Source organism: Phoxinus phoxinus (assembly GCF_949152265.1).
Source record: "Phoxinus phoxinus genome assembly, chromosome: 23".
Taxonomy (NCBI): Eukaryota; Metazoa; Chordata; class Actinopteri; order Cypriniformes; family Leuciscidae; genus Phoxinus; species Phoxinus phoxinus.
Genome location: NC_136898.1, coordinates 18,780,380 through 18,804,527, shown reverse-complemented (window position 1 = coordinate 18,804,527; position 24,148 = coordinate 18,780,380). Strand labels below are relative to the sequence as shown.

General features: G+C 38.5%; 1 protein-coding gene across 1 annotated transcript; it reads right to left on the bottom strand.

Moving 5' to 3' along the window:
- Positions 1 to 23,864, bottom strand: slc5a1 (solute carrier family 5 member 1). Its single transcript, XM_079600145.1, has 15 exons — positions 23,379 to 23,864; positions 22,647 to 22,718; positions 19,960 to 20,064; positions 18,650 to 18,709; positions 18,412 to 18,516; positions 17,696 to 17,801; positions 11,034 to 11,114; positions 10,728 to 10,939; positions 8,194 to 8,329; positions 2,114 to 2,221; positions 1,870 to 2,020; positions 1,596 to 1,764; positions 1,251 to 1,466; positions 805 to 907; positions 1 to 506 (listed from the first exon to the last, which is right to left on the bottom strand). The coding sequence occupies exons 1-15, from the start codon at positions 23,511 to 23,513 to the stop codon at positions 292 to 294; spliced, it is 1,974 nt and encodes a 657-aa protein (XP_079456271.1). The 5' UTR covers positions 23,514 to 23,864; the 3' UTR covers positions 1 to 291.
- Between the last annotated feature and the right edge of the window lie 284 nt (positions 23,865 to 24,148).

Here is a 24,148-nt window from a genome sequence, read left to right as displayed (position 1 = left end):
GGTTTATAATGAAAGTCAGTTTGGGTGCTAAAAACATTATTATATTAATTAAAAGTTACAGAAAAAAAAATATTGTTTTGTAGTTCCTGTCATCAAATCAAAGTACAATAAGGATGAAAAGGGTTTTTGTTGAGGATATTATAAGGAAGTATTGAGTGTTTCAAGAGGAACTTTGTAACCTCTTACAATCTGACTAATAACATTTAGCTTGATGTTACTGATAAGGTAACATTTCTGTCCACAGAATACAGGTCTAATATCCTTAACAGAGTTAGATGATAGATGTGATCTTTAACCAAAGAAACCATGGAAAAAGACGCAGACGGTGAGGAGGATAATAGCGTTAGCGTTGACCACATTTCTCCACAGAGGTTTTTCACTGGTGTCGGTGAGCTTCAACTTCATCTCCGCCTCCTGTTCTTTAGTCAGTTTAGGGGCATTGCCTTGATCAAAGCCGCAGAACCAGTTGTAGGCCTTCTTACAACAGCCGGGTTCCTCACGCTCCTCTGCAGGGTCAAGAGACAAACGGTAACGGTTGTTATTGGTTATTAAAAGCTAATATGTTACATGTGCAATGTGATTTACACAAATAAGACATGAATCAACATCCTTTGTTTTCCTAGAACAAACTACAATCTAGTCCAGTAATCATGTCCATAAACTAGTCTCAGCATCAGACGGCCCACCCACAGACACCCACAGTCCGTTTACTGAAACACGTGATGCACGTTGCACACAAAAACGGTGAGTGTTGCCTGTGCTACCTGTCAATGATTATGAATTTGGTGTCTTGTGCAGACGTACCTTCTGTTTCCATATTGGAATCCTGTTCATCAGTCCAGTCATCTACCTCCAGATCTATCCTCTCCTCAGTGTTGTTCCTCAAGCTCCAGCAGAGCCTGTACAGCTGCACAACAGCAAGGGGCCACAGAATGAGGGGCCGTGACAGAGAAGTAGCTTTTTTATAGATACAAAATACAGCTACAGTATACACTTGCTTTATGTCTGTCTGTCTTATCTATCTGTCTGTCTGTCTGTCTGTCTATTGATCAACTTAATGCTTCTTTTCTAAATAAAAGTAATAATTTATTTAAAAAGAAAGAAAAATTTTTTTTACCCAAACTTTAGCTGTAGTATAATGTTATAGTATACATATAATATGTGTATTTTAAGGAAAATAAGAAAATTGTATATTTGTAAAAAAAAACAAAAAAAAGTGTATAATACTGAAGAGTATCAGAAGAGCTTACGTGTTTGTCATCAATGGGTTTAGTCATGAGGGAGATGCCCAGTATCAATATACAGGACAGGCTGAAGAGGATCAGTGCAAAATAGAGGTAGTGCACTCCACAGATGATCGTGGGACAGTTACTGGGGCTCACGCAGCTGCCCGTGCCATAGGCAAACTCGGTTATCATACGCGCCAGACCCACCAACAGACCAATACACAACCCGTAGAAAGCGCCCTGTGAGGGAATATCAACACTATGTGTCAATAGATAAAAAATGTACAGCAAGACTTTGACTAAGCGATTTTGAGAGAATACATTTTTTTTTTTAAATATCAAGCTGAATTTAACAAGCAAAAAACTCACTGCTTCATTTACTCTCTTGCAGAAAATGGCGAGGGTGAAGACAGCAGCGATGGGTGGAGCCAGATAACTGGTGATGGACTGAATGTAGTCGAAAAGCTGGCCGCTCTGAGCTGACTGAACGATGGGGATCCACGCGATACTCACTCCGATCAGAAACAGCATGAACACCCTGTACGCATGAACACAGGCATCTCAAGAGCCTTTTCACATCATTTTCTGCTCACAAGGTCAGAAAATAAATATGCAACACATACAAACAGACACGAGAACGCACCTGCCAGCAATCATGAGCTCCTTCTCTTTGGCTTTGGGACGGATCTTGGTGTAGATGTCCATGGTGAAGAGTGTGCTAGCGCTGTTAAAGATGGAAGTGAGTGAACTCATCAGAGAGGCCAGCATGACAGACAACATCAAGCCTCTGAGACCTTCAGAAACACACACAGCAGTTTAGACCCATAACACCAGACAGATCGATCAAAGCATGTAAAGAGACAGAACTAGAAATATCAGGATATTACCGTTTGGCATCAGGTCCACCACTAGTTTAGGATAAGCAATATTACTGCAGCCCACACTGGCTCCACAATATTTGTCACACTCTTTTGGATCCACACATGCAATCTCATCTAACACAAACAAGAGAATATACACACACATTAGTTTCACTAAATAGTCTTTGACTGTACACTGACCTTCTGTTGCACATTGCATACAAAATGTGACAAAATGGGTGCAAATTACTTTTGGATTGACAGAATTTCTTATCACAAAGTCCACATATGATTTCCACAAAATAGAATTGTTGTGAAATCATGATTTCAGATTTACCCTCCTTGAAATGTCACATCAAACAATGCTATTTATTTATTCATTTTAGTTTACATTTTAGTGTTTTTGTTATGTGCTTTTGTCATTTTTATTATTATTTTTATATTTCTATTTAGCTTTCATTTTTTATTTCAGTTTTAGTAATCATAGCATTTCAACTTAAACTTATTTTATTTCAGTTACTACATCATTTTTAATTTTAATTTACTGTGTAACTCATTGCTTAACTACCATAGTACAATGCATCATTGAAGAAATCAACTAGCTAGTCACGACTGTTTCCCAAAACCATATTATCGCAAATTTGTAGTTCAACCACATTGGTTAATGATGTCATGCAGGTGGTGGAGTAATAACTTATTTTAACTAATCCGTTTAAGATCTAAATAATGCTTGATTTTTTGCTAAAATTACAGACATGGCCATTTTCATTTTTTTTTAGTTATTTTCCTTTATTTACAGTTTCAATCATAGGCTCGTTCTCACGTACTAGAGCACATATGCACATGCACACTCTTCATGCACACCCGCCAACATACGCCAGAGACCGCCAATAGGGCGTGGCAGAGCCTGAAATTCACCATTATAGCAGGTTTAGCAAATCGACTGAAGCGACAAAACTTGTCATGTTACTATAGTGCGGCAGGCTACGCAATACTCGTTCCCTAGTCTCAGGGAACCGAGGTTACATTAGTAACTGAGTAGTTCCCTTTCGAGAACGGTCACTTCGTATTGCGTAGCTATACGCAGTGGGGATGCTATGTAAAACGCAGTAACTGGCTGAACATGAAACTCAGGACCCCGGAGTTCACGAAACAAGCCAGAATACAAATATATGTATATATATATATATATATATATATATATATATATATATATATATATATATATATATATACACACTGATAAGACCGGACACCGTCGGGTCTGAATCAGATATACAGTAATGTCACTAAGCTCATACCCCAAAATAAACAAAGCTCATACCCCAATTACAAACCAATAGACCGGAACCATCGGGTCTGATATACAGCAAATATTATATATAGGGATCAAAACAGCCAGAGGCTGGTTCATAGTAAGGGATAAGTGTGCTTATGAACAGTGACTTAACATACAGATGAGACCAGACTAGTCGAGTCTAATCATACAGAAAGGACCTTCGCCTGCAGGGAAGGAACCTCCATGTTATAGAACCTCACAAAAGTGGAGGGCGAAGACCAGCCGGCCTCCGCACAAATGTCCTGAATTGGAAACCCATAGGACAACGCCCATGACAAGGCCATACCCTTAGTGGAATGGGCTCTGGTGCCTATAGGTCAATCCTGGCCCACAGAGGCATAAGCCAGAGAGATAGCATCCACTACCCATCTGGACAGCCTCTGCTTCATGATAGACGATCCTTTGGATCGACCTCAAAAGCAGAAAAAGAGCTGTTCTGATTGTCTATAGGACGCAGAGCGCTCCAAATAGACCTTCAAATCTCTAACAGCGCAAAGCAGATTAGCCTCCCCATCCTCATCAGAAGGGGGAAGAGCTAACAGTGTAATAACCTGTGCTCTCTGTGTTGAGAGCACCTTAGGGACATAGCCGAGCCTGGGTTTAAGAGTAACCTTGGAGTCACCTACTTAGGGGTGGGCGATATCTCGATATTTACGATATATCGAGATATTTTTTAAACTCGATATGTATTTTGACATATCGTATATATCGATATATTGTTTATATTTAATTCTGATTTCGCCACTTTGCTTGTTTGCTTTCTGTGCTGTGCTAAAGGCGGCCGCCTAAGCAACACACGCCTGCCGCCTTAACTACGTCGTCAAAACAATGTATATGAGCGATATCCGCCGTGTTACTCTGTCCTGTTTAAAGCTTAGATTCTCTGCCCGAGCCCGATATTTCCTGCCGCTATACTCGGGCCGGGTCCGTGATCTAGAGACGTGCGGCGCGGGACTAGATTTGATGGCCGAGTGCGAGCGCGGGCGGTAGCCTAATGCACTCACTCTGTGTGTGCGGGCTGCGGGAGAATAAAACGATTAAATATAAATATCTACGAATAAAACATAAAAACTAATAAATTGTTATTCATCAAGAACAACTAAAACAAAATAGAAACGATTTACAGGCCAGAGTTTCTATTTGTAGCATCTTTGCAGCGTTGAGCAATATAGCCAATCACAGACATACGTGTTGATTTCTTGAACGCAATGGCCAATCAGAAGCATTTAAGATAGAAACCTCTCACCGCTCAAAACTGACTTTTTGTTCAGTGCTGAATTCTGCATGCTGGCAAATCCTCTGATTATAACAAACAAAGTGTATACATTATGGAAGATTCATTGTGGAGTCATCAATGATGATAATGATGTATGAGATCGCGATGTCAGCTTTTTAGGAACTATTAAGGGAGCGCACTTTGCAACCATTCAGTCATGGCAAACCATGCACACAGCCTGCTTGCTTTTGTTAAATTAACAGTGGTTTGTGAATGTTAATGCTTTAATAACAAATGTATTATTTTGTTTATTTAAAAATAATTATCAGGAGCATTTATGCTGATGTATAGGCATATATGGTGGCAACACGTAGGCTGTGACTTGAAGGTAGGCTATAACATGGAGGTAAAAAAAAAACAAAAAACATTTATGACAAAACATTTTCTGCGGGAAACCCTACACTGCCTACCTTGAGTTGAGTTGTTTTATTTTTGAATGAAAAGGCAACATGTATTATTTCTTCCTTTATTTTACAGTTAAATTATTATTTTTGTATACAGGGATTTAAAAAAACAAAATGTTGCAGAAGCACTTTGTTCCTACATGAACTGCCTACCTCTTTGCACTTCAATAAAAATATATATTTTTAGATATATATCGTATATCGAGATATAGCAAAATATATCGATATACACCTACACCCACTCCAAACTCCAAACATGAAGGGCTCACAGAGAGTGCCTGCAGATCTCCCACTCGCTTGATAGACGCTAGTGCTAGCAGGAGAGCAGTCTTTAGCGAAAGTGGTTTAAGGTCAACGGACTAAAGCGACTCAAATGGAGGGCCTCTCAGGGCCCAGAGGACCGTGGAGAGGTCCCAAGATGGTATGGAAGGAGGTCTGGGAAGATTCATCCTCATGGCCCCCCTAAGGAACCGCACAACCAAGTTTCTGCCTAGTGACTGGTCAGCCACTGGAGCATGATGAGCTGCTATGGCTGCCACGTATATCTTGAGCGTGGACGGGGAATGGCCCGCGTCTAACATCTCTTTTAGGAAGGAGAGAATCACTGATACCTCGCATGACTGAGGCTCAAAGTGTCTGTCCGAGCACCAGTTGGAGAACACTGACCACTTCAGGGCATAGAGACGCCTCGTGGAGGGGGCTCTAGCCTCAGTAATTCCTGGTAAAGGTCCCTGGGTACCCATTGAGGGGCCACACATGCAGAGCCCACAAGTCTGGACGGGGGTGCCAGATCGTCCCGTTCGCCTGCGTGAGGAGATCTCAGGCCACAAGACTTTGTCCACCATCTGAACCAACTCTGGAAACCACGGTCTGGACTTCCAGAGGGGGGCCACTAGAAGGACTGGACATCCCGATTCCCTGATTCGTTTGATGACCTGGGGAATCATGGGAACAGGGGGAAACGCGTACAAGGGGCGACTGGGCCATAACGTCTGTAAAACCCAGAGTTTTTTAGCGTGGGGGGAACCAACTCTATTGCCCCTTTTGCTAACAGATTCTTCGGAGGTCTAGGATCCAACACAATACTGGGTCGGGGGCCTGTCAGGGCTGTGGGTAGCGCTTAGCTGGCCGCAAGTGGCGGTGGGTATCAGCCGCAGGGCGGGGCTGAGGGACCTGCTTCGCTGGCTTTTTAGGTTGAGGAGAAGCCGCGGCTTTGGGCCTACTCGACGCGGAGCTGGAGCGCTTTGGCAGAAAGTGTCTCATAGCCTGAGATGACTTCTGAGCTTCGGTGAACCTCTCCGAAAAACCCTTTACCGGCGGGCCGAAGAGACCGGAGCTGGAGATGGGCGCGTCGAGGAACACCGCCCTGTTAGCCTCTATGATCTCGGTGAGGTTGAGCCAAAGATGGCGCTCAAGCACGACCAGGACCAGGTTAGCCATGCTTCTCCCGATAGCCTGCACAGTAGCTTTGGTAGCACTCAAAGCTAGGTCCGTGGCGCTCCTGAGATCGCGGAAGGCCTCAGGATCCGGGCCAGCCTTGTCCATCGACTGGAGAAGTTTGGCCTGGTAAACCTGCAGCACGGCCATCGTGTGCAGGGCCGAAGCAGCTTGGCCAGAGGCAGCGAAAGCACGTCCAGCGAGAGCTAATGTGTTCCGGCTTGCTCAGGTGAGTCGCTCTAGCTCTCCAGCTAGCGGCAGTGTTCGGGCAGAGGTGAGCAACTTGTAGCCTTTTTTTCAGCCGCGCCGTCCACGGAGGAGAGTGTTGCGGATATGCCGGAGCCTTTGCGCGCTAAATAAGGAGCGTGGCACGTCTTGGTAAGTTCCTGGTGGACTTCAGGAAAGAATGGTGCGGGTCTGTGGCGAGGGGCCTGCTGGGGCCTCATCAAAAACCAGCCGTCCTGCCGACTTTGAGGAGGCTCCTCGGGCGGGGCCCACTCAAGCCTGAGGTCCCATCCGAGTTAGTCCTGGTAGCTGATACACTGGCACTCGACTGAGAAAGGGGGGTGGGGTCGACCGAGCCTGGCCATTCCTCCTCAGAAGCCGCGATAGAGAGGCTGTCGTAACAGTATACACAGAAAGGATTTAGGTGGATCGCCGGATGGCCACTGGAGGACAGCGACAGGAGAGCGGCTTCAGATGAGAAATGCGCAGTCTGCTGTGCAAAGGCTCGTTCTAGCAGAGAAGGCTTGTTTCGACGCAGATAGCTTCAAAGTTTTCCGGAGGACACAGAGTTTGTCGCTGAAGTTGAGAAAATCTGCTATAATGGCGAATTTCGGGCTCATTTATAGGCTCTGCCACGCTCTATTGGCGGTCTCTGACGTATGTGGCGCCTTCGCCATTGGATTTGCAGTTGCTGCAGCACAGCCAATGAGTGAGCCAGTCTCTCACTATGGTCGCTGTGCAGCTGCAATGCGCTTTACATTTTAAGCTTCAATAAACCTGAGGAAATTCGTTTCCCCACTGCGTATAGCTATGCAATACGAAGTGACCGTTCTCGAAAGGGAACTTTAATGAGGGAGTGCTGCACGCTTTTCATTGACCATTTATATACCCGTCTTGCGTGGAGTGGATTGCGGTGCAAATCTCACTCGCCAATGTCCATTGGCTTGTTTTGTTTACACTCAAATGTGACGATATCCCAATTCGTCAGCACGTTCTGAAGTAACGTCTCGGTTGCCTCCTTCAGGGAACGGGGGTTACATTGGTAACCAAGACGATGCTGTTTGCAAATATTCGTTAGAACTATGGTTTCGGGGAAACAATGATTCTTTGAACTATGCTGATTACAACAGAACTTGTGACTATAGTTAGCTAACAATGCTTTTGGGAAACGCTATTTAGGCGATTGATTGCTAGCACAAGATGATAGCATATTCTGAAATACATGGACCAGACTATATTCTGATAGGAAAAAGTCTAGTTCTATAAGACTAACAAAACCTAGTTGGCCATATATATCACCTCAAACATTAAAGTTGCCATATAATATCACAGTCAGGAGGATTCAGTCAACGTATTTGCTAACATTTACATAATAGTTCATAAGTTTATCACCCATCTCAGCCAGGATGCTGCCAATCATTCTCACCTGTGTACAGCACTCTGCTGATCATGCCAGGGAAAACCATGAGGAACATGGGCAGAAGTTTGAGATAACCACACAGGATGCAGCCAGCTTTCACATGGGACAGGCTCTTGGCAGACAGACAGCGCTGCACTATCACCTAAAACAAGATGGAGTGTTTGTGTGAATAACCTAGAGGAACATTTTAGTGCTTGGAATCGTTTAGTCTGGTTATTAGATGTTTAAATGACTGTTTACAAGGGCTTGCTAATTTAAACCTTTAGAGTTTGATTTTTTTAAATAGTTGTTGTTCAATATATATATACCGTACACCTGTTCAATGGTTAGAGTTCAGAAAGATTTTTTTAAAGAAGTCTCTTATGTTAACCATTGCTGCATTTATTTAAATATTATTACAGTTTACAATAACTATTTTCCGTTTGAATATATTTTAAAATGTTATATATACATTCATGTGATCAAAGCTGAATTTTCAGCATCATTACTCCAGTCTTCAGTGTCACATGATCCTTCAAAAATCATTCTAATATGATGATTTGCTGCTCAAGAAACATTTCTTATTATTTCCTATTATTACCTATTATTATTATTATTATTATTATTAAGTATTTTTGTGGAAATCATAATTTTGTAAGATTTTTTTGATGAATAGAAAGTTCAAAAGAACAACAATAATTTAAAATAGAACTCCTTTGTTACAATGTAAAAGTCCTTACTATATATATATATATATACATTTATATATATATATATATATATATATATATTATCTAGCACATTTAAGGTATCATAATTTCATCATAATCATAATAATCAGGTTCCCCGGGTTAAAATTATAAAGAATCACCACTGCATAGAGAAATAAAAACAGACGCAAATAAAACAATTGTTGAGATGCAGGTAATGTGCGTCATGAACTATAATAAACTTTTATGGCTATATTTTTCTCTATAGTGCCAGAGTAAAGAATATTGAATACTGTTTGTGAAAACATAAGCATCTGCCGATATGATTGATAAGACTTTTTGGGGAAAAAATCTTCACTAAATGATAAACTCCCCTCAGAGGAAGAACATTGACCCCATCACAATATATTTGACATGAGTGAATCTGTTTATGTCCCCATGCATCTTTTAAAGCTAAAATATTGATAATTTTTGCTAATGTAACCTGAATCAGCAAATTACTATTGTATGAAACAATTAAGCATCAAGTCTTGTTAATGGGGTGTTGAACTAAATTAACCGTGGTGAGACTATATCTGCTTCACTTTGGCTGTTTGTGTCTCTTATCTAATTTAGTGGGGACTAATCAGGGGTCAAACTAAAAGCATGCCTGTTTAAGCTTAGACTCGCTCTGACTAAAACAAGAAACTGTTTATCCTGAGAAACTCAAGGTAAAAGGGCAGTTTGTCATCCAAAAGTGGACACAGAAGACCTTTCATTTGTATATGTGTGTGAATGTCTTAGTATGTGTAGGATAGACCTCTTATTTTCTTAAACAATGCTTCTTATGTCCAAAAATACATTTATACGCACCGAATAAAGCAATACGAGAAAGTAGCCACAATCTAAAGTGCTACTCCACAATAATTAGTCTGCAGACTTAAAGGGGTGGTAAAATGCTCTTTTCACAAGATGTAAAATAAATCTCTGTTGTCCCCAGAGTGTGTGTGTGAAGTTTTAGCACAAAATACCCCACAGATATTTTTATAAAGCATGTTAAAGTTGTCACTTTTTGAGGGTTTGCAAAAACGCACCGTTTTGTGCCTGGCCCTTTAAATGCAAATGAGCTGCTGCAGAGGGCGGGGTTTCAACAGCTGGCGTGTGTTAGCAGCTGCGATTACCTAAAATGACAGAAACTGTTCTGTCTTTAATGTTAAAACGGAGTCAGACAAAGATGGAGAGACTCAAGAAGAAGTGACAACATGTAGAATGCAACAGTCAAATGTACTCTTGTACAACAACTTTTCCTCTTCTCAACATGGACTGTGTGTTCCCGAGGGCAGGGTTTATGTACATTTTGAACTTTGAGCGTTGTAACTTTGCAGATGTTGTTTATGCTCAAACATCAACATTTCACTAGCCTGAGTTTACCCATGCTGCCTTATTTTATTCACGCTGCTAGGCAGCCTGGATTCCATGGACTAGATTTTCGCCTCAGCGAGGGGACCAATCACAGAACGGGGTGGGAGCAGCAAACGGCAATAGTCGCCGAACGCCATCGTGTACACATAAATCTATGACCCATCGTATTCTTCCTCGTTGAATTTCTGTCTTTCTACATACGTCATCTGGTATAATTGAAACGATTGGCTATAAGCTACATACAGGCGCATTTGATAGACATTCGTAGCACCCAATAAACGGCTCTGGGCATTCGTAAACCACGCCTCAAATACGAGAAAATTAACATGTGGTTCCCAGACCACGTCTCAATGAGACGAGGTCTGACGTTAGTCAGGCTAACATTTCACACTAACTAAAGTTAGAAAAGTGAAATCATATTTTACCACCCCTTTAATAAATAATCAGTACCTGGTCAGTGCACCAGTACCAGGCAGCCTGGATAGTAAGACCAAAGATCAGTCCAGGCCAGGGCAGATCGCCAGAAAGGGGGTCTCTGAAAATATGAAATGAGTCCGCACGAGGGGTGTAGCACGCTTCACTGATGTTTGCAGTCACCACTGACGGGATCGCATTCATGTATCGGTCCTTGAAGCTCTCATAGCCTCCGACCTCATTGAACGCTGAAAGAAAATGGTTGATGTTGAAGCAAGTAGTCATTAAGCATTTTTCATTTAAGACTCTTTTTTTTTTAAATCTAAAAGTGAACGGACATACCAAAGCCCATGAGAATGAATGATCCCACAACCATGATGATGGTCTGCAGGGTGTCCGTGTAGATGACTGCAGCTAGACCACCTGTAGAAGAAACAGTGAAGGTTTTTCAAGTTAAAAAAATCTAGTTTTTAGAAATGTACTTTTGGCATTTATGGTTGCTTTTTTTTATAATATTGTAAAGAAACTTTAAAATTGAAAGACTTTACAAATGTCTTGTGGGTTCACCATTTAGTAAAAATTAATAACATCAGTAACACTTAATTTGAATGGTCCACTTTAGAAATTTTACTGACTGCAAGTACCGGTAACTTTGCAATGTCAGCTACAAGTTATTAGAGTATTAATAGACTGTCTGCTTAATACTGTATCTGTTAACACTATTTTGATGGTCCACCAACGGACATTACTGACTAAAAGTAACTTTGCAACGACATATTTTACTTGAACACCTAACCCTAACCTAACAGTCTACTACAGTCTACTAATACTCTTGTGACGCTGTCACATATGACACATGTTTTAACTGCTCTATATACAGTATATTAATGATTTTATGTATATTAGAGTTTTAATAGGTTTACTGTATTTTTTTCCCCATTGTTTGACTGGTCCTGCGACTTATAGTCAGGTGCGACTTATATATCAAAATTAATTCATACTGACTGAGATGAACCAAGATAAAACATTACCGTCCACAGTCGTGAGAGGGCGCTCTAGTTGGCGGAGTTGTTCAGAAGCGACACTGAATTCAATGGATTCAGTGTTGTGGAATGAGATCGCGGGAGCTTGGTGAACTTGCTTACCGGTAACTTGCTTGTTGGACTCACTGGCTAATGTTAATTTAGCCTATTCAGCCTACCAGGTATATTTTCTTTATGCTATTGTGTAGCTGAATAACTGTTAATGTGTTACGTTAACATACCGGACACCTATTCTATTCAGCCTGTTGTTCTGTGTGCTATTGCGTAGTTGAATAACTTGCCTTTCCAGATTAAATGTCTGTTCTTGGTTTTGGATTTTGTGAAATCAATTTCTAAATAAATGCGATTTATAGTCCAGTGTGACTAGTGTGACAATATATATATTTTCCTCTTCATGACGCATTTTTTGACTGATGCGACTTATACTCCGGAAAATATGGTACATGTTGTTTTAGTAAGTTTAGTCCATTTTATTCCTTTTATATGTTTTATATGTGTGTATGTCTTTAAATGATCATGGGTCTGCCTGTCATGTGAGTGATCACATGACAGGAAATAGGAAGTACAGAGCATAAAGGAAGCAGCATGGCATTCAAACAGGATCGCTAACACATCGAACGATTGGTGATCACCAAGAGCCTGGACTGTGGAGTTACCTTTTGAGGACTTGCCTTTCCAGAAAGCTAGAAATGTTAGCCGTGACACCAAAGCTCCGAAGCTTGTGTCAAAAAAATTAAGCGATTTTCAGTGAAGCGTTGTATCGATGCTTGATTCGTTCTATCAAAATCACGTGACCATTGACGTCCAAAGCATTATGCTTGTTCGACTTGAACCGGCGCTGCACAGACCCATCGATGAATGACATCAAAGTACCGCGAGAGCGAATATGAATGTAGACGGATCCTTATGCTTTTGAATTGCTCTCGTGGTACTTTGATGTCATAAACCGATCGGTCTGTGCAGCGCCGGTTCAAGTCGAACAAGCCTTTTGTTTCACACACACCCACGTGACTGCTTCGTACTCTGATTCAAAGGTTTAAAAATGCGTGACACAGGGCACGCCCTTGTGGGTTGTTAAGGAGTATTGCGTTGCATTGAACTGTTTATTGTATTGCAAGAGTTTAATTGAGTTTATTTTATTGTGAGAATTTAGGAGAATTTATTGTATTCTGAGAGTTTAGGAGTTTATCTGCATTGTTTTGAGTTACTAGGAGTATGAAATGGAACAGATTGCTGTTATGTATTTATTATATTGATTTGTCAATTTATTAATCTATCCATTCATTCATTTTTGCTTCTAAGATTAATTTGGTCGGTTGTGAAACATTGTGCGACACAGCGCTTGCCCTCACTTTCACCAGCAGATGTCCTCGTCTTGCTCTGATTTGAAAAGCATCGAGTAATGAACCTTTTTCTGATCCAATTGTGTTGAAAGCTTCGCTGGTTCAGAAAGCTTCACTTCGTCAACACTACAGAAAGAGCACTTTCTTGGATTATCACTGTGGATTGTGTATACACCGGTAGACACATTCACATTGGGACTATCAACACACATTTAGTCTGTTTTAGGGTATGGTGTTATGGACTCTATGCTTTTAACAGACTGAGGTTTCCTGGTTTTACTGTGTTGTTTTAAGATTCATGTGAACATTGTAAATACACTTAAATTATTGATTCTACTGTATTTCTGTTCTTCTCATCTTTTTAAAGCACTCTCAACCTCACACAGTTTATTCTGACCCTATTTTTAACTCTTGTAACTCAACCTATTGGGATGATTGTTACACTCTAATGAGAGTTAGCTGAGACGTAGTTGTAGAGTTACTTTATAGTAGTTGTATAGTATAGTAGTTAGTAGAGTGTCTAAAGTGGACCATCAAAATAAAGTGTAACCACATATTTTCCTTACACCTTGAATATAAGACATATCTTATTCTATTCTATTCATATCTTAATCAGTATTTTCAAAAAGTATTTTATCACAATTTTTCTGGGCTTTAACTGGGCTGAATTTGCACTTTTAGTGTACTTCTAATTTTAAAAGTATAGGGTGAGTGGGCGGGTGTCTTTATGTTGCGCAGGTACTTCATCAGATCCGGATGCGGCCTGGATCCGGCGGACTGCGGTAAAAATAATGGAATAAACAGAGAGACTAATATTAGCGTATCCTTCTTATGATGTACCAAGTACATCAGGGTTTATGGGAAGTGTTCCCGGTTCCGTCTAAACTATGCGTTGTGTTAAAACTATGTGTTATGTGTATGCTAGGCCAAAGAGATGTGTTTTTAGTCTAGATTTGAACTGACAGAGTGTGTCTGCTTCCCGGACAATGCTAGGACGATTCTTCCAAAGTTTTGCTGCTAAATAGGAAAAGGATCAACTGGCCGGAATTTTGAGATCGCAGTAGACGTGAAGGACTATAATGTGTTAAGAGCTCGCTCAAGTACTGGGGAGCTAAACCATTTAGTACTTTGTAAGTAATCAGCAATATTTTAAAATGTATACGATATGTAATAGGGAGCCAATGCAGAGTTGACATAACCGGGGTGGTTCTGGTAAGAACTCTAGCTGCTACATTTTGGACCAGCTATAGTTTGTTTATTAAGCGTGCAGGGCAACCACCCAAAATAGCATTCCAATAATCTAGCCTTGATGTCATGAACGCATTAACTAATTGTTCTGCATTTTTCAGTGAGAGCATATGATGTAATTTAGATATATTTTTTAAGATGAAAAAATGCCGTTTTACAGATACTAGACAGGTGACTTTCAAATGAATGATTGGTATCAAAGAGCACACCCAGGTTCCTAACCGACAACGAGGACTTGACAGAGCAGCCATCAAGTGTTAGACAGTATTCTAGGTTATTACGTGAGTACGTTTTTTGTACAATAATTCGAATCTCTGTTTTTTTCAGAATTAAGTAGTAGGAAATTGTCTAGATTCCGTTAATTTTGTGAATTGGTAGGTTTCGTCAGGGTGTGAAGAAATATAGAGCTGAGTATCATCAGCATAACAGTGAAAACTAATTTCATGCTTCCTAATGATATCTCCTAACGGTAGCATGTACAGAGTGAACAGCAACGGTCCTAGTACTGAGCCTTGTGGTACATCATACTGAACTTTTGATCGATAAGACATCTCTTCATTTACTGCTACAAACGGATAATGGTCAGATAAGTAGGATTTAAACCATGCTAGTGCAATTCCAATAATGGTAACATCATTTTCGAGTCTATTCAAAAGAATGTTGTGGTCGATGGTATCAAATGCAGCACTAAGATCCAGTAACACTAATAGAGAGATACAACCACGATCGGATGATAAGAGCAAATAATTTGTGACTCTAATGAGAGCTGTCTCAGTATGGTACGGTCTAAATCCTGATTGAAAATCCTTGCAGATATCATTTCTTGCTAAAAAGGAACATAGTTGTGAAGATACGGTCATTTCTAGTATCTTTGAATGTGCCATCAGTTCAGGGAGTCATAACCCCAGGAGCTTAGTTCGGCCTCTATAGCCAGGGACATATAACCAATCATATCAATCATATGGAAAAACCCAGCCAATAAGAGATTAAACTCTAGATGAAATGAGGTGCTACTGACTTATAAACTTTATTGATGACAACATCAATATGCAGTCATAGTCAATGGATCACTTTACTCTTGGCTAGTCTTAGAGGTTTATGCAACTGGCCCCAGGTTCTGCAAGCTATCCTTGCCTTGTCTTAAAATATCCAATTATCTGATATTTTAAGGACATATTGACCTTCATTCGTGAGGGTCTGGAGGGGTCCTCTCTATGATATAATTTCCTGTAGCCTATTGCTTTTTAATGCAGAGTTTTACATGTTGGTCAAACTACATGACTTTGATTTGGCTGATAAATGTTTCACCCCAAAAATTATTTCTCTAAAGCCTTAGTAAGAGAAGTTTACCAGCCATAGGACCATACAAACACTCTCAGCCACAGTTCATGTAAACATTTACAGCTGGCAGGACGATGTCTGATTTCTTATAGTTTATTGATGGGCTGGTTTGTTCCTGAGATAAACCTATTACACAACAGACCATAACAGAAGTTTAAAGTCACAATGCAGCTTGCCTTGCACAGGCTTATCATCTATTGTCAGAATGAGCAATTACTCATAACACATACATATCACGCTACAATAAGCATCCCACTGCATGGCCCTACAACCCTGGACTTTACTCTCTGTTGTAGTATAAACTTCAGGGATTATATAAAAATCAATTTTTGCATCCCTGAAATTATATTTTATTTATTTTTTTAAATGGAATGCAGGGAATGTGGGTATAATGCATTTTATATATATATATATATATATATATATATATATATATATATATATATATATATATATATATATATATATATACAGTTGTAATCAAAATTTACAGACTTTCAGCTGTTTGAAATGAACAAATCAAACAAAAGAATTCGAAATAGCTTAACACAACAAATGTTTCAACTGGTTTCCCCAAATTCAACTGAAAATTCAACTTTTAACGACTGCAGTCTTAAAATTATTCAACCCCCTGAATAGAATCCCTCACAACAGCACAAATCTGCAAAACATGTGTTGTCTCAAGCACATCTGATGCAACTAATCAAGGGCTTCATTAGTTTCACCAGGTGTGCTTGAGCTAGAACACATGACATTTCTTACCTGGCTAGGTTTGTTTAGTGTCACGTTTGAATGCATGTTAGAAAAGTCAAAAGAATGGCCCAAATAGTTAATAGAAGATAGTATTGCCCTTCACCAACAAGGACCTGGATACAAAAAGATAGCAAAGACACTAAATGTTCCTAATACACCGTTGGAAACATAAATCGCATGTTCAAAGTTAAAGGAACAGTGGTTACACTACCTGGACGGGGCAGAAAAAGGAAGCTATCAACGGCTGCAACCAGATTTCTGAGAAGACATAAAATCCCTCGAGTGACTGCAAAAGACCTGCAGCAAGATTTGGTGGCAACAGGGCACTGAGGTTTCAGCTTGCACAGTAAGGTGTGTACTAAACGCATGCCAGAACTCCAAGACGTACACCACTACTGACCCAAAAGCACAAGAAAAGTCGGCTCCAATGTGCTTAAAATCATATAAATAAACCACAGAAGTTTTGGGATTCTGTTCTATGGAGTGACAAAACTGGAACTTTTCTGCCCTATGGATCAGCGGTATGTCTGGAGGAAGAAGAATGAAGCATATGCCGAAAAGAACACTCTGTCTATAGTTAAGCATGGTAGCTCGGTGATGCTTTGGGGCTGCTTTACATCCTCTGGCACTGGAAACCTGCAGCGTCTGGAATGCAAGATGGATTCATTGAAGTATCAGGAAATCCTAGGAGAAAACGTCATGCCCTCAGTGAGGAAGCTGAAGCTTGGGCGCCACTGGACCTTCCAACAGGACAATGATCCCAAACATTCCTCAAATTCCACCAAGGCTTGGTTGCATAAGAAGTCCTGGAAGATCCTACAGTGCCATCACAGTCACCTGACTTGAACACCATAGAAAATCTCTGGTGGGATCTGAAGAAGGCGGTTGCAGCACGCAAACCCAAGAATATTACTGAACTGGAGGCCATTGCTCATGAGGAAGAGGCTAAGATTCTCAGAAACGCTGCCAGAAGCTGGTGTCTGGTTATACATCTCGTTTGCAGCAGGTCATGACAGCAAATTATGTTCTACCAAGTACTAAAGATGCTTGCCATGAAGGGGTTGAATAATTTTGAGACTGTCATTAAAAGTAGCATTTTCAGTTAAATTTGTGGAAAACACTTGATACATTTGTTGTGTTGAGCTATTTAAATTACTTTTGTTTTTGATTTGTTTATTGCAAACAGCTGAAAGTCTGATTACAACTGTATATATACTGTATACTATACAGTGCAGTGTGTCATGGACATGGTAAAGTAGTATTTACGTCAACAGACCTGTTACTGTATAAAGAGCTGTAATCATCAGCAGAATAATCACGGCCAGGTAAATGTTCAGTCCCAGAGCCTGGTTGATAAAAATGGCCCCTGCAAACATGTCCGCCTAAGTGGAAAAGGGAGAAAAATTGTTTGAACTGTCCATTTCAAAACAAGGTCTTTATCTTTATAATCTAAACCCCTTTTAGTCTGACTTCACATGGCAATAAAATATATTTCCACATGGAAATCACTGTTATTTCAGACTATAACCTGTGTTAGTGCAGACTTTATGTAAAGATTATCGGCAAACTAAATACAGAGGCTGGACAGACAGCAGCCTATTCTGAAAATGTTGACAAGTTCCAACTGAATTTTCAGGTAATCATTGTCTATAGACGCATAAAGGGGAAAATGCAAATGTAAGGTAAAACTTTATATAAAAGCATAAGAGAAAGTGCATACAGTATCTTTGATCTTTTAACTGGTACACCATCTGGTTACGATTTAGTTTACTTCAAATGTTCTTGTACTTGATGTGTGCATGTAGCTAGTCTCTCATAATTGGTCAAAAAAGTCTGCATTTATAATTTTTTACAAGCGTAGAATGTTACATCGCTGATAGTATGTTAAAGTATCCTTAAAGTATTGCATAACAGCTACCTCTCAAAGTACTAATCTATTAGTATTTGATATCTGTACTTTTCTGTAAGGGCTGAGACAGATTTTGGACTCACAGAGATTTTGGTGAAAACGTAGAGAATCAGGGACAGCACAGAGAGATAGATACGGATACGCTGCCCACCAAAGCGTTTCTTCAGGTACTCCGGCATGGTCACGACCTGCAGATAACGTCAATAAAGACCATAAAAATGATACCACAGAGATAAAGTACACAGTCATGTTGTGTAAGTAAGCAATATGTGAAAGATTTGTTCTGTAATGCTGGTTGAAGAGGAAGAAATGTAAACATACCCCAGCCTTTATGTAGATGGGCACGAAGAGCCATCCCAGAATAATCACAACAACAAGAGCCTGATAACAGATTGTAATTACAGATATTTGATTTGATATTTTGTACACATAATCCCATCAGTCTTGTTATTGTTAACTAAAACTATAGGGTAACACTTTAGTTTAGGGTCAAATTCTTATTAGCATGCAAATTACTAGGATGTCTGTTTATTAGTACTTATAAAGCACATATTCATGCCTTACTCTGCATGACCATATTATACATCCCTTAATCCTACCCAATACTTAACTTAACAACTACCTTACTAGGTATCTATCAGCAGTAATTAAAAGTTTATTGAGGCTAAAGTCATAGTTAAAGGTAGGGTAGGCTATTTGTTTGATAAATACTTTTAGTTATTTACTGGTTGAAACATGAAGTACTTAGCCTATTACTATAACTTTAAATAAATTGAAAAAAAAAAGAAATTATAGCTAAACAGGAATATTAAAACTAATAAAAATGACAAAGGCACATAACAAAATGACTAAAACTTAAAATAAAATTGAATTGAAACCTGAAAATGTAAAAATAAAAGCTAATTTAGAAATATTAATAAATACTATAACTGTCACGATCGTGGTTTTGTCTTGTGTTTTGAGAGGACTTTATGTTATCTAATGTATCCTCAGTTGTTTCCGTGCTCCCTTCCTGTGTTTGGTTCCTGTTTTCCTTGTTGTCTTGCCTGACTTGGTTTTTTTTGTTTGCCTGACTTGGTTACTATTATTGTTGATGTGTGGATTTACACTCTTGTTTCTTGGATTGGATTATTCTGCGTTTGTGTTTCTCAACTAAACTTGTGCTTGCATATGGATTCTTACTCTCTGTGTTACACGCGTTACAATAACACTATATAAATATTATTAAAATAACACTGATGTTTCATTGGTTCCTTAATATATTATTAACATCGTACCATAATAACATCAATAATAATAATGCATAGTATACTTTTATCCTTATAATAAATACTTATACTTTTGATTTTATTCTGTTGAAAAGCAGACGTAAAAAAATAAAGTTCTTCTTTTTTATCATTATAAATTATTAATTGAATTAAAAATTATTTATTGTCAATTGTTCCTTAATTATTAATAAAATATTATTTATAAAAATATTGCAATAATATAGCTCACTTATATGCAAAATACTTAAAAAATATTCTTTTTCTATTCTTTTTCTTAAATGGTAGGCCAAAACATAAATTCTTGACAGACATCATAATTATTACATATCATAAATGTAATTATTAGGCATTTTTTAAACATACATTCCACTCAAAGCCTCCAATGGCGATACCAGCAGCTGCTCCAGTTCCTGCTATTCCCACAAAATGCCCACTCCCAATGTTACTTGCAAAGAGAGAGGCTCCAATCTAGAAGAAAAAAAAGTTTAAAATACTTTTCATATAGCTACTAATAATAAGCAAACATTTGATATTCACACTGAAAAAAGTGCACATGGCTTGTCATTGGTTTAAAAAACTTTTTATACTTGATCTGACTTAATAAATTCACTTTTCTAGCTTGTCGTTGGTGTGAAAAAAATGATACTTTGGACCAACCTAAAAAAATTGCTGTAATTTGTTACAGCTAAATGTATTAGTTTTTCTCAAGCTATATTTTTGATTTGGTTGAAACGTTAATTGAGTTATGATTGAGCATTATTGGAGACACCTGATGATAACAAGCAGAATCACTGAAGGAGAAAATCGTAATTGGTGTGTTACCATTATGGTAATTAGTGTGTGTTTTAGTTGGGCTCTTGACCCTTAAATTATTAACTTTAGAATTTGTTTGGCTGCTGTACGTGAGTTATAACAGCCAGATGAACAAAGAGAAAATGTGATATGATAGTGTTGGTTGAGTTCTAACATTACCATAATTTCACAATCAATTGACCTGAATCACTGAATTCACATAGAGCCCAATTACTGGGTTACTATTGCTTTACTGATTATAGCAGTACTGTCCTTGAGAAGCATGATTTCATTTTCATTTATGATGTTTGTTACTTTTACAATGTGATCCAAATCATTTCTTAACTTAATCACATACAAAACAGTTTTTTTTTTTTTTTTTTTTTTTTAAACACAGACATCAAGCATCTGCCAGTGAATCTCAACAATGGTGACAATTATAAAGCATTGTGCAGTGCATTCTGGATGCCACCAATCAAATCTCATTCATGGCTCCCATCATGCATTGCTGCATGAATAAATAATGACTTATGTTCAGAGGTGATCTGTTTGTCACCATTGTTGAGATTCATATGCTAATTATTGATATCTGTGTGTGCCTACCTGAAAGACTTTTAAGAAGTTTTCTTCTTAATCTATTTGGATTTAATTGAAAAGGCTAAAAATGGCATACTCTACCAGGACAGTGCTGCTATAATCCATAAGGTAAACTTAACTCAGAAATTATGCTCTCAATGAGTTCAGTGTTTCAGGCCTACTATTGATAATGTTAAAACACAACCAACTCCATCAGATCACCTTTTATCTTTGTTCATCTGTCTGTTATAAATGAATTACAGCAGCCAGACAAATTCTAAAGTTGAACCAGTAAGGGTCAAGAGCCCAACTAAACTAAACACTGATCTCGATAACGGTAACCATTTTACATAAATTTTCTCCTTCAGTCATTCTGCTTGTTATCATCAGGTGTCTTCAATAATGCTCAACCATAACTCAATTAATCACTTAATTATCTAATTAACTTTAACACTGCTTCTGTGTTAATTTAACACTGGGGATGTTGCCTTACCTTCTGGCTTGCTTAGTTGGGGACATTTAATATTCAACAATATTATAGATCTGCCTTAAAGGTGGATGATGATGAAATTGTTTTTTTGTATTATTTTCATGTTATCACTGTGAAGCTGCTTTGATACAATCTGTATTGTAAAAAGCGCTATATAAATAAAGATGACTTGACTTGACTTGATTCTGCTGTGTAAAAAGTAGTTTTTTCCAAATTAAAAATGCTAGTTGTACCAAAATAAGAAAATGATTTATGGTCTCTATAATAAACAATATTTTAACTTTGTTTGAATGTAAAAAAAAATATTGGGTTAAAGAACTATTTTGATTTATATTAAATACAATTTTAACGTTTCAACCAAATCAAAAATATAGCTTGAGAAAAACTAATAAATTTAGCTGTAACAAATTACAGCAATGTTTTTAGGTTGGTCCAAAGTATCATTTTTTTCAGTGCAGTGTGAGGGGTAAACTCAACAGAAATCCATTCTTTTTGCATGTCAGAATGGTTAAAAAGTCATCAGCAAAGGATTGTGGGAACTGTATGTGAAGCGTTTTGCTTCAGAATATATTAACTCTGTCTACTGTTTGACTATATCTGGCAATACATAATGATAAGCTATAAAACTGCTTCTTGTGCACAACCTGAGGTGTAACTCAACCAATAACGATTGGAACAATGAACTTTGTAATAACAAATAAAAAGCTTCAAACTTTCATATAAAGTGATAACTTTAGCATGGACCAAAGCATAATAGCTCCATAAATACTGCATGCATGAGAAAAGCATATCAGCTAATGAATTGTGGGTTGCTTCTGGCATCAGTGCATTATGGCCCAATAAAAAGATTTCATTCTCCCTATCATAATATCAAGGTTCTGAAATGGAGGGGCAGTCAAGGTCATTATCATGCCATATCTGTAATAAAGTGAAATCACTGGTCATGCTATATTGATAGATACATAATCAGTACTATTTAACTCATAACTCCTACTTTTATGGCCGTTTCAGTCTTTCTTACGTAGTACATTATGACAGAAAATTCACCACATTTTGCACATTGATTGATCGCTATATGTAGTAAATAATCAGGCAATGTAATTTTGTTTATGTCCATCACATCTGGCGCACAAAACAAAATGCTTTTAAGGTTTAAAGCTTGGTCATCCACCATCCAGGTCCATTTCCTTACCGGCCACCACACCATACTTCTGCCAGCCAGGAAAAAGCCTCCTACTGTGGATCGATTGGTCCGTACCATTGCCTTTGAACAGAAAGAGGCATTAAATTCAGCATGTGAAGAGTTCCAGACACAAAACATTTTAGACTAAATCACATTTGACTTTATATGGCGTCATACAGTGCATGCAGACACATTTCACAATAACATATCACATTTGCAGTCTCAAAGTGTTGATGGATTGGCATTCAATGGCCTTGTTTGTTGTTTGATTAAATATGTTTAAATTTTCACAAGAGGTTTAACATTTTCTGGATTTCCAATGTTCAAATACAGTTGGGGAAAAAAAATAATGCCAGCAATATAATGCCCTCAATTAAGACTGTACCAAAAATTCATGAGTTGATTTGAAAATATTGTAATGGAATGTATGATACATTTTAAATAATTCAGTAATAATTTCAGTGTTTAATAGATTTATAACAAAAAAAAGACCATTGCAACAATTAATTATCCTGAAAGATTTTAGCATTTTGGCAAAAAAACACCCCTGTTGTATTCCAATGATTATATTATATTATATTATATTATAAACTTTTTGCAAAATCAGTCAGAATCCTCATTCTCTCTTCAAACTTATCTCACACAGCCCTTTTACATTTATATGTTGTTGACGTAAGGTTAACAATTCACAAGTCTGTCAATGGTAAAAATGTTGGCGCATATAAACTACTGGGCACTTACCCATACTCCCACAGCCAGAACCACCAGAAAATATATAACAATCACTGAGATGTCCGCTGGATTATTAATATAAATGGTGAAATTTCTTGTGTTCTCATTGCGGAGATGAGAGAATCCAAAATAATCTTCCCCCATTTTGATGGTGTTTGAGCAGGGCAAGTGGAGCACCACACTGCGTCCCTCTCTGACACGATGGTAAAGAGACCTGACTCAAACGTTCACCTGCAGGTGTGTGACCGTGTGTGTGCGCACGCTTTCACTTATACGTGTGCGTCTACAGATGGGTGTGACCTCCTCAGAGTTAATTATAAAAGTGTGTTTGTGACTTAAAACTGTCAAAAATCTGAGATTAAGAATAATTAATGATCAACTTATATAGCGGGAAGTGTGAGACTGGGTTCCTGTAAAGTGTAAAAGCATATTTCACCAACCACATCACCTGCATCTTAATTAATGGGTTTCATTGATTCAGCTAAAGATCAACTACTGCCATTTATTTCCCAGACATTAGTGCACACACTGTAACACTGGTCATAAGGACATCCTGAGGTGCAAAGTGACATTGCAGCTTGAAGACAAAAGAAAGTGAAAATAGCTGATGAAACATCAAACTAAATGTTGCATACTGGTCTCCAACACTACAGATAGATAATTTAATGGATATGAATCACCCTTCCACCCTGAAGCGATACAATTGGCAAAATCTATTCTGTTCAACTGAGAAAGTTGTAAAGGATACTCTGCTCAGTGCCTGATTAAAAATGACTGAT

Coding starts and splice junctions, on each gene's coding strand:
- slc5a1 (XM_079600145.1), bottom strand. CDS start 23,513: ATGGGGGAAGATTATTTTGGATTCTCTCATCTCCGCAATGAGAACACA. Junction 8,330..10,727: donor GGTACTGGTGCACTGACCAG/GTACTGATTATT, acceptor ATCTTGTTTTAG/GTGATAGTGCAGCGCTGTCT. Junction 908..1,250: donor AACCCATTGATGACAAACAC/GTAAGCTCTTCT, acceptor GCTGTTGTGCAG/CTGTACAGGCTCTGCTGGAG.